The sequence below is a fragment of the Hordeum vulgare genome, chromosome 2H (assembly GCF_904849725.1).
Source record: "Hordeum vulgare subsp. vulgare chromosome 2H, MorexV3_pseudomolecules_assembly, whole genome shotgun sequence".
Lineage (NCBI taxonomy): Eukaryota > Viridiplantae > Streptophyta > Magnoliopsida > Poales > Poaceae > Hordeum > Hordeum vulgare.
The window spans coordinates 55,895,350-55,905,681 of record NC_058519.1 but is presented as its reverse complement, the minus strand read 5'-3'; the positions used below and the strand labels follow the sequence as shown (position 1 = coordinate 55,905,681).

General features: G+C 43.5%; 1 protein-coding gene across 1 annotated transcript; it reads right to left on the bottom strand.

Annotated features, from left to right (window-relative positions):
* Positions 1 to 1,014: 1,014 nt before the first annotated feature.
* On the bottom strand, positions 1,015 to 9,978 carry LOC123424905 (condensin complex subunit 1). The gene is made up of 17 exons (XM_045108597.1): positions 9,743 to 9,978; positions 7,731 to 8,056; positions 7,487 to 7,647; positions 6,270 to 7,410; positions 6,000 to 6,191; positions 4,767 to 5,423; positions 4,495 to 4,668; positions 4,331 to 4,398; positions 3,991 to 4,213; positions 3,798 to 3,897; positions 3,581 to 3,696; positions 3,436 to 3,493; positions 2,783 to 2,934; positions 2,380 to 2,575; positions 1,666 to 2,193; positions 1,487 to 1,586; positions 1,015 to 1,350 (listed from the first exon to the last, which is right to left on the bottom strand). Exons 1-17 carry the CDS (start codon positions 9,888 to 9,890, stop codon positions 1,344 to 1,346), a joined length of 4,347 nt encoding a protein of 1,448 aa, XP_044964532.1. The 5' UTR covers positions 9,891 to 9,978; the 3' UTR covers positions 1,015 to 1,343.
* Between the last annotated feature and the right edge of the window lie 354 nt (positions 9,979 to 10,332).

Sequence of the window (10,332 nt, the reverse complement as noted above, 5' to 3'; positions counted from 1 at the left end):
GGTGCCCCACGCGTAGGCGGAAGAAACGCACCTGTTTTTTTCAGTTTTGTACTATCTAGACTATAGAAACATAACTTGTGGATCTAGGCAAGCTGCACTAGGTGGCCACAGATTTTGGCACGCCAAGGCCTTGCAGCAGCGCACGCATACGTACGTGCACGGTTGAGTATAGAGCATAGTTAATTGCATGCCTGGCCGGCCGCGTAAAGGATGAAAAAACGCTGCAAGTAGTACAAAGCAAGCGGCATGCTTACATGTAGTACTCCATGTCACACTGCCACTCGTGCTTCCGGAGACTGAACCTGCGTGAACCGAGCCGTCAACGCCGAGTCCAGACACGCGTGAGGTCAGAGGAACCGCCCGCCACGCAGATCAGGTGGCTGGAGCAGGCCCGGGGAACGCGAGGTGGAGCGCGCGGCCAGCTGCCCGAGCCGTCGCCATCGCCGTCGCTCAGCCGGCTTTATTTCTCACCTCCATCTCGCGATCAAAGTAAGATGCGAGGAGCAAGCGTGGCTGGGAGCGGCCGGAGATTCGCAGGCAGCGGCCGGATAACCGAGAAGGACGTTGGCTTTCCACTCCCGTGGTGTGGCGCGCAGGGACCGTCGCTGCCGCCGTTGCTCATGGTCTGAGGTGGCGACTCGCTGCTTTCCTCCTGCATTATTGGGGGCTAGCTATTCCAGCGCCAGTGGCTGTTACTGTTAACTTAACTTTCTCCCGTTGCTTGCTCGCTCCTCTTATCATTTTGGCATCGTGCTACCGGGACGACACGATGGCGCGTCGCTGTGAGGTGAACGGTTCCTGGTCTGCTACTGGGATATGCATCGCTTGCTCGTGGGTAGGAATAGTTGCGCGGTCATTTTCTTCGATTATTACCATGATGATGATGATTCCAGTGGTCAGCCTGTGTACATTCCGATACATGGAAAGATTATGCATGCCTGCTGAAATTAATCATGACTTGAGGGATGATAAAAGGCTAGGCACGCCTCAGGTTCCCAGAGAACGAACACCATGTCACCAAATACTACCTCCATTCCAAAATATAACACGTTTTGGTAGGCTTAGTAGATATGAACTGTTTTACGTCGGCTGTCATGTGTTTCTAGAAAATACAAACCGTCCTTGTCGGGAGGAATACAGTTACACAACCATTAGTCAACGCAGTAGTCCGGATCTGGGACGGATTACCAGCATAAATTAGACCAATAAACGCTACGGTACACACAAGCGTCAGGACGGAGGAGAGCACTGGTGGTTTCAGAACTCGTCCATGATCTCAAGGTGAAATCACCACCACGCAGCCGCATCAGCTGTTCCAAATCTGAGCTCGATCCGCGTCGCCTTCATTGTCTGCCATTTTGTCAGCGAGGGTTATCTCAAATTAGTAAGTAAATCATAGATAAGCAAAGGCATCCAGCGGTTTAAAACGCGGCGCGTGACACAATAATACAGAGAATCGTGAGCAGGACGGCGAGTGGGAGCGAACCTTCTGCTTGAGCGGGTGGAACGCCTGGCTGGAGGAGCAACGTCTGCTGAGTCTTCTGGGATAGGTTCTCTCATCTTCTTCGCGGTTGATCGTGTCGAACCTGTACAGATAGATGGAAGAAGTTCCTTGAGAAACTGCATCTATGATGCGTGGATGCCTGCGCTGCAATTACAACTTACGTTTGCGATTGCGAGCGGTTTTGGATGATTGAACCTCTGTGCTATCGTCTTCTGATTCCGTAACCGTGGACGATGTCTGACTTTTTCCCGAACAAGTGTTGCCGCTGCCTTTGGTCATGTTCTCCTTATTTTCAGCAGCCCTATCCGCTGAAGGATCGATATCCTTAGTAGCATCATCTGTCTCCTCATTTTCAGCACTGCAATCCACTGAACGACCAGTAACCTCAGTACCTTCCTCTGTCTCCTCATCATTTTCAGCATTGCTACCCACTGAAGGATCAGCAACCTCAGCGGCTTCCTCTACCTCCTTATTTTCAGCATTGGTATCCACTGAAGGGTCAGCATCCTCGGCGGCTTCCTCTACCACCTTATTTTCAGCATTGGTATCCATTGAAGGGTCAATATCCTCAGTACCTTCCTCTGCCCCCTTATTTTCAGCATTGCTATCCGTAACCTCACTAGTTTCCTCTGCCTCCTTATCTTCAGCATTGCCATCCACTGAAGGATCAATAACCTCACTGGTTTCCTCTGTTAACGAAACACACATAAATAAGTGAGTTCTCTAGTGAAGATTCTCTACTCTCTAGTGCATATATCATAAACACCTATTTGAGTTGTAATGACGTAATCATACATGGAAGTACTCACATGGAAAGTAACTTAAATGGCAAAGAACATAAAGGATATTCAGAAAGAATGAAAAGAGTTACTTACCCTCAGCAGAGTTTTTGTCATCCTGTCCAACTTCCTTAGCAAGTAGGATTTTATCAAGAGAATCAATTTTCTGTTTATGTGCCTCCGCATTTCTTGCTGTGGCTTCCTGTTCTTTCTTTTCCTCGTGAACCTTGCTAACTTTCTCCTCAAATTCCTCGATGCAAGCTTTAATATCTGGTTTCGCAAACTTCTTACACTGTTTGGACAAATTGACATAGATCAATGAAAGCACGGAATTCATAAATTCAGACTTCTGATTTCAACAAAACATGAAGTGTATGCAGCGATCAAGGCTGTTTGGACAAATTGACATAGATCAATGAAAGCACAGAATTCATAAATTCAGACTTCTGATTTCAACAAAACGTGAAGCGTATGCAGCCATCAAGGCTATGCAACCAACCTTTGCAATCACGCTTCTGAAGTGGTTCAGCACAGAATCTTCACATAATGCATGCTCAAACATCTTGAAATTATCGATGAGTTTCTTCAAACCTTTCTCAGTGAAGGTTAGCTGAGAGAGGCAATACGAGATATACTCCCACTGTCTAACATCTGAAAGTACAAGCAAAGAAAGAATCATACATCTGAGAAAGTGGTGAGCAGAATGTTATACAATTCATGAAAACGTCCAAAATAATGCATGTACTCCCTCCGTATCAAAATATATGACATTTTTTAGGCTAGTTTAGCCTACAAAAACGTCTTATATTTTGGTACAGAAGTAATAGTAAATAACGGCTGTTTCAGGGAGAACAGAAGACTGAAATGAGAGTCAAAGAAGTCAACTGCCTTGCTAAATTTCCATACTACTAACTTCTGCGAAGAAACTTACAAGACAACAAGCAACACGGCCTGCTGATTCACAGCATTAAATCTTTGGTTACTGCTCTCATTTTATTTGTAATTCTGAATTTCCATTCATTAAAGTTCAATTATCTTGTGGTTTCTTAAACAGACATCAAGTGGTCAACAGTTGATTAGCAATTAATGGAAGCACAGACGAACAACACAAATATTCAGTATATTCTGATTGTAGAAGTAAGCATATAATACCATTTACACCAGCAAACCTATTGCAGAGCTTATCGACAAGAGCTTCCATTTGTTTGTCCTGAAATAACAGTCAGAAATTAATATAGTTATTGAGAGGCAAAAACCAAAGTGCACTAATGGCAGGCAAAGAAGCGGCATGTTAGACCTTTTTAATAGAACCAATTAGGAATTGCATGATGTTGCGAAATGTTTCTTCCTTGAGGTGTTGATTGCACAGTCTACTCAGAATATCCGGAAGAAGATTATAAATTGGATTGCTTCCTTCACAGTTGCCAAAGGAAAAAGGGAGGTAACCATATTAGCTAAAGTCTAACTGCAGTACTGAATTAAATCAAATAGACTGACACATTTTATACACGTACCTTTCTTTGACAACTCATGGAAGAATAGTTTTGCAAGGCTTGAGATCCTCTCATCTTCATCTTCTACCCTCACCGCCATTTCGTTGATATAACCTTTAACCTGTATAGGATTTGTGAATGTGTTTCAGTGGTGAGAGAGAGGGAGGGAGAGAGCAGAAAGAGAGAGGCTGGCAGGGGGGAGGGGGAGAGAGACCTTCATCATGTCATTCAATATGAGATGAGAAATGACCAGCACAGCATTCTTTCTCACAGATGCCGATGAATCGCTCAATCGGGCATATATGTGTTCTGTCCAAGGTTCTAAGAGGTTTGGAAAGCGAACTGCTAAATCACCAAGGGCTATAGTGCAGTTAGATCGGACGATTTCAGAGGATGCGTTTTCCACGACAGTAAATAGGATCTGTAGATTTGCCTCGCTGCAAGTTGAGCATATAATGCGATTCAGTGTCGTCATAAATTTGTAGATAAAATAGGATGCTACCCATAATATTAGACAAACACAAACAGGTGGATGTTGAAATATAATTGCGTACCAGAATTCTGTATCAATAATCATTAGTCTGCAAAGAGCAAGCATTGCAGAAGCATGTAACTCCGGAAACTACACCCAAAAAAAAATATTAAGTCATCACAAAACCGCAGAGAGCAATGGAATCCAAACATTTCAAAGATGTACAAAGGGCAAGACAATACAAACCTTTTGCAGCAAAGTCAGGTTCCTGCAGAGTTTTGATAGAAATGGTCCACAATGTCCAATGAGGTTCTTTTCACAAGAATAGGAAACAATCTCCCGTTCAGCTTTTTCAGCAAAGAACTCGATTGCAACATCTCTCGTTACACCAAGTCCCAGTTCAGCATTTATGTCTTGTGCCTGCCAGCATCACATAAAGAATAACAAGTTTAAGTCACATGAAACAATGACAAGTCAAAGTCAAAAAAGTTCAAATGGATGTAACACACAAGAATTACCTCCGATTTCTTGGAGCCATCTACCGGACTATCCTCATTGGTGGACTGTGATTTTTCATTCTTCTGTTTTTGTTTGTGAATTTTCTTAACGGAAGTCTCAATGTAAACCAAATGGTTGAGTGCTATATGACTAATGACAAAAAGAAATCGACCCAACTTCATGGTTGATATCTCCGTAATGATGGAACTATTCTGAGTTTCAAGTTCCACTCCATTAGACACGCCATCCGTTCCTAAGGCACCGAATACAGAACTGAGGGATTTCTTTGCAATCTCAGCAGCAAAGATTTCAGGAGCAGGGTGTAAGGTATATATGGCACTTATAGCTTTATCTGTTGCTCCATACCATATTTTGTCCGGAAGCGAGAAGCTAGTTACCAAGCTTTGCAGTGCAGCAAATACTCTGGTACTAGTACTTAGTAATTTTATCTTGTCTTCTTCTGATAATCTTTGCAGGGCAAGGCATGCGGTTCTAGCAAGGAGAGGCTCTTCCTTAGCCAAGCGCCCAAACCCAATGTCAACAATATCTTGCAAGTGAGCACCCAGAATGCTAGGAGATGATTTTGCTGCCATGCAAAGAATTGACAAAGCTCCACGGCATTGCACTGGCTTTACACCGTTGATGTTGAAGCAAAAATAATCCCACAAAGCTGACATCTGCAAGAGGTTCTGGGAATTAGCAAGTATGCTCCTCACGAGCAAAATAAGATATGATGCATCAGTAAAATAGTACAATGCCAGTCAACAAAATGGCTATGCTTAAATAGGACTAGGAAAACATTTGTGTGATACGGTTGTCAAAGGACACCTTAATAGCACAACAAATAATTAAAACTTATAATTAGAATCTTCAAGGATATTCTCACATTGAGGTATTGATGAGCTGGGAGCAAAATTTTCAGCATGCATCTTAGCTTCACAATTGCAAGATGTTCTAAAATCAGCTCTCTCACCTACATGCAACTTAATAACCCTATCTTGGACTAAAGTACAATGCAATAGCAGACAAGAATAGAATAATCTAAGCAGCATCACATCTATTCAGCATTCGGTACAACATTGAATTCTATTCCCTCCGTCCCAAAGTAAGTGTCTTAACCTTAGTACAACTTTGTACTAGAGCTAGTACAAAGTTGAGACAGTTATTTTGGGACGGAGGGAGTATACGAAAGAGTGCACAGCATTGCTGTAGCTACGAGTATCAGCAAACATTAAGGGGAAAGAAGAGTGCACCATGTTGGATGAAATCTCTCCTTTCAATACCAATGAACTAACTAAGTTCTCCAGGGCAGCAAGGTCACCAATGCTACAATCGATGTTGAGGTTTATCAAACTTTTGGCTGTTTCTGTTGGGGTCCTTTTTGTGTATATGGCAATGAATGCGCTCTCCACTGCTTCATATATTGACTTGTCCTGAGAAAATACCTACAAAAAAAGCTAAAATGGGTGAGGAAAATGTAAACAAAACACAAGTGCACAAACTAACTGGTTCTGGGACATTACCAGAGGTAACATTTTCCGGAGTGCTGCTTCTGAACCTTCAACCTGGAACTGTCTGCATCTCATTAGTAGAAGAATGGTGTTCTCGACATCTGTGGCTGAAGATGAAGCCAGTAACTGGATAAGAATTGGCATTAACGACGTTATACATGTCGTGAATCGCAGACCAGCCTCAAGGGATGCATACACAGCTCTCATCTGTTCTAAGTTTGTTATATCTACAAACGTAGGATCTTTATCTGTCTGGTCTTGACTAGAAGGTAGGCAACTATCACTGACACTCTCGTCTTGCCCCACGATCACTTCACCCAATGGATGGTCGTCCGCAAGTTCACCTTCCACGGGAGACTGAGATTCCTTTTCTTCCAATTTCTCCTTGTACTTCTCTAAAGTTGCCTCAAAGGTCGTGGCCCTTAGTTGAGGCCCAAAAGGATTGTGTTGAAGCATTGTGATGAGAAATTGTAGTGCTGATTTCCTGACGATTGCACTTTTATCCTCCAACCTCCCTGAAGCAACTGATGCCACTTCATTCCACAGGCCAATTGAAATAGCATTTTCTTCACACAACTCTGCCCATACCTGAAGGACTCGACTCCTCGTGTATGCTGACACGTCCCTACAACGCTCCATCAAAATTTCTAGCATGGCCTGCTTACTTCGGAGCCTTATGGAATGAGCACTGTTATTTCCATCAACATCTTTGAAAGCCTTTGCAGCCAACTTGCCCAAGACCCCAACAAGAGAATTTCTAATCTTGTATGATTCCCCACCAAAATGTGGTATCAGAACACCAACATTGGTAGACATAAGTTTTGGTAAACGATCTGCAAGTTCTACTAAGAATCTCCCAACATTGTCAGCGCCAGCAGCATCTCTCACATAGTCTTTGGGGTCAGTGCGACCTACTTCCCTGATCAAGGAAATTGCCAAGCTTCCATCACCAAACTTTTTCTCTGCAGCAGCAACTGCTTCGGCAAGATGAGCAACAGTGAAATCATATTTATGGATCAAATGCAAGACAGATGCACTGGTTTGAGAAATCTTTTGATGCCTTGTAGCTACTGCACCAATTATCCGGCATAGACCATTTCTCGTTTCCTCATCTTTTAACACATTTTGATTCTCAAAGAGGACATAAGTACACCTATATATAAGAAAGTAAAATCACTATAAGAACAAGAATACTGAAAAGTATAGTATGCCAAGGTTCAAGAATTTACTTTGAAGCAAAAGATAGATATCGTTCATCAGCACCGCCTGGACCAAAAAGTAGCGTAAGATCAGCTTCAAGAGAATTAGCGACCAGATTCATGATCCGTCCTCTTTGCGCTTCCCAATTCCAAGCATAAACAGGATTCTTCTTCCGACCATGTGCTGCCACCTAAATCCAAATGGCAGATGAATCTATTTAAATATAAAAATGTATAAAAACCTGAAGAATCATATGCTTTGGACAAGTATTACCTTTGCCCCAGTGCCACTATCAGCTGAAGATTCCTGAGCGAGGACAATGGAGAGGAGGAAAAAGGAATAGATCTTCAGGGCATTGCGGTGAGATGCAATGCGGTCAGCGATAGGGATCCCATCAGAGGGGGATGACATGGAAGCTCGTGAAAGGGAGTGAATGTTGGGTAGAAGAACGCTGAGGTTGGAGCGCAAGGCCTCAACAAGGTTGAACTTAAGCGCTGGGGGCAAGAAAGTGAAGTCACGCACAAGAGAGTATATGTTATTAAACACATCCTGCTCCTCGATGCAGAAAAGTTCCTTGTCAGACAGATCAAATGATGTGCCTTTAATTTTAGTCAAACCAAAAGAAAGCGTTAGTTAATAATATTGAAAAAAATAGATGCACACACATGTTGACAAAATAAATAACTACATTCATATTGGACAAAGTAAAATAATCTAAAGAGTTTAAATAGTAGTGCAAATGTTTGCTCAGTAGTTGACATGCTCATTTGATTGTTAGTATGATAAATAAATTCTGAAAACATCTCCGAGGAAAAGAAAGCTAACTGGCTGTACTGGAAGCTCTTGCTAATAGAGTAAGTTTACTTCAACATTAGACACACTGTTTCAGTTGTGATCATATGAACCTGAAAAAACCATCTCATTATTATTTTTGTCCTTTTTTCTTGTATATTTTCACCTTTTAAATATAGTTTCCAGCACGGCATTTTCCATTATGTTTCCTTCAAAAAAGAAGGGACAATACTTCCAGTGTTCCACTACATAAGGTAACCAGTATTTTGCAAAATAAACCCTGGGTGATTCACACAAAACTATATGTGAACTAGCTTATAAAAAAAACAGTTAAAGCACATGCAAGTTGGCAACCTTTTGTATGACAAGACGACTTTTAAAAAACAGGTGGTGTTGGTTTGGAAAGATAAGTGACTTTTCACAAATGGTCAGGACACGTTCTTAGAATTTTAAGTGCGGACTAGTTTTCTGTCCATGTGAGCAAGGATTGAGTCAAAAAATGACTTAAGAACTTAAATGTGATAGTACTCTTTAAGGAACACCAGCAATAAAATCAACTCAAGCAGGGCTTGCCAATCTGGAAGCCCAAAAAACCATGGAGAACAACGGAGATGAAAATCAAAAAAGCATCAGGAATTTGGGGGTGGATGCAACCAATTCATTGTTTAAGTCATTTAGGGAATTTCTGGTCGTAACAATTAATACTACATTTCATAACGATGCCTCCATTTGATATTAATCAACCCATACCAGCAACACACAAAGTTATCTGGTCACTTGAAACTTGAGGGGAAGAAAAGAAAATACTAACTCCTGCGACTGTGGTGGGTAAGTTGAAATCAAGTTAACGGGTATCAGCCATTAGGACTGGAGATCCCTTCTAGAAATGAAAAGCAAGATTACTTAGGTACACTACAGTGCTTGAACTAGCATAACTTTACTTCACTATGTTGCACATTCCAAAAGCAGCACATAAGACTATCAGCTTCCAGAAAATCGAGCAAACACAAAATGTTCGAGAATCAGGAGAAGCATAGGACCAGCCTAAAACGGGTTATAGCTCAGAAGGAGAACGCGGGCCATATCCCAACCAGACACTCAGGTCCTAAGATGGACGGCCATCATAACTCATTTCGAGTTAAGCTTTATTCCCGGAAATGTCAAACAACGGTCAGGAACTCTTATCTCTGAGGATTTGAGCGCTCGGTTAACTGTGTTTTATTACAATTAATTTCTAAGATGGCTTTCGAATTTATGCAACCATCAAAGCTCGCAAAACCCTGTTGCGAACGCTTGCTGAGACTCGAGTGGTAGGGCCCTGGACACTAAATCTACGGGAACTAGGGTTTGCAACCTCGAGCTCTCGAGGCAGATCGGGCAGCGCGGCCGCACCCCCGCGGACCTACGGAACGCTCGATGCCGGCAAAGCTCGGGCCGATGGGCTGTATTCTACGGAGGATTTGGGGAAGCGGGGGGCTGGAGCGGGCAGGTACCTTTGACGAACTCGTCGAGGTCGGCGGCGCGGAGGGCGGTGACGGCGATGGGGGCGTGCGGCCGGAGCGACGGCTCGCCCTCGTCGTCTCCGTCGTCGTCGCGCTCCAGATCCCGCAGGGTCGAGGGGAACACGAAGGGCGGGGCCATCTCGCCGGCGTGGGGAACGGGGGAGAGGCGGAGGCGGAGGCGCGGAGGGTTTGGTTTTGGCTTCGGGCTGGGAATGGGAAGGGGGTGGGGGGAAGAGGATTTCGAAATCGGGGAGCGGGGAGGCGTGAAATTTTGGTGAGGGGGTCGTCGGGTTGGGGGCCCACATGTCACTAGCTGGGTGCCACCGCCCGCCTGTGCTGGAGGTCGGATCGACTTTCTCAATTTTCTGGTGCCCGCTCTCTTACGCGTGGGCCCCAAGGGCAGTGCCGAGTTTGCACTGGTCCTGCCAGCTTTGATGGTTCAATAATAAATTCACACTTTGGGAAAGCACGATAGAAAAATGCATTGAAAATAAAAATATATGTTACGCCTCTTTTTTTTCTGCGAATGATTATATGTTACGATCTCGTGTGTTGCTAACGTACAAATTGTACAAACTAGT

What these genes read in the sequence shown, in the direction of transcription:
- LOC123424905 (XM_045108597.1), bottom strand. Translation starts at nt 9,890, where the DNA reads ATGGCCCCGCCCTTCGTGTTCCCCTCGACCCTGCGGGATCTGGAGCGC. An exon ending in ATAGTGGCACTGGGGCAAAG is followed by an intron (nt 7,648 to 7,730) that starts GTAATACTTGTC and finishes ATTTGGATTTAG; the next exon opens with GTGGCAGCACATGGTCGGAA. An exon ending in TAATTGGTTCTATTAAAAAG is followed by an intron (nt 3,494 to 3,580) that starts GTCTAACATGCC and finishes CTGTTATTTCAG; the next exon opens with GACAAACAAATGGAAGCTCT.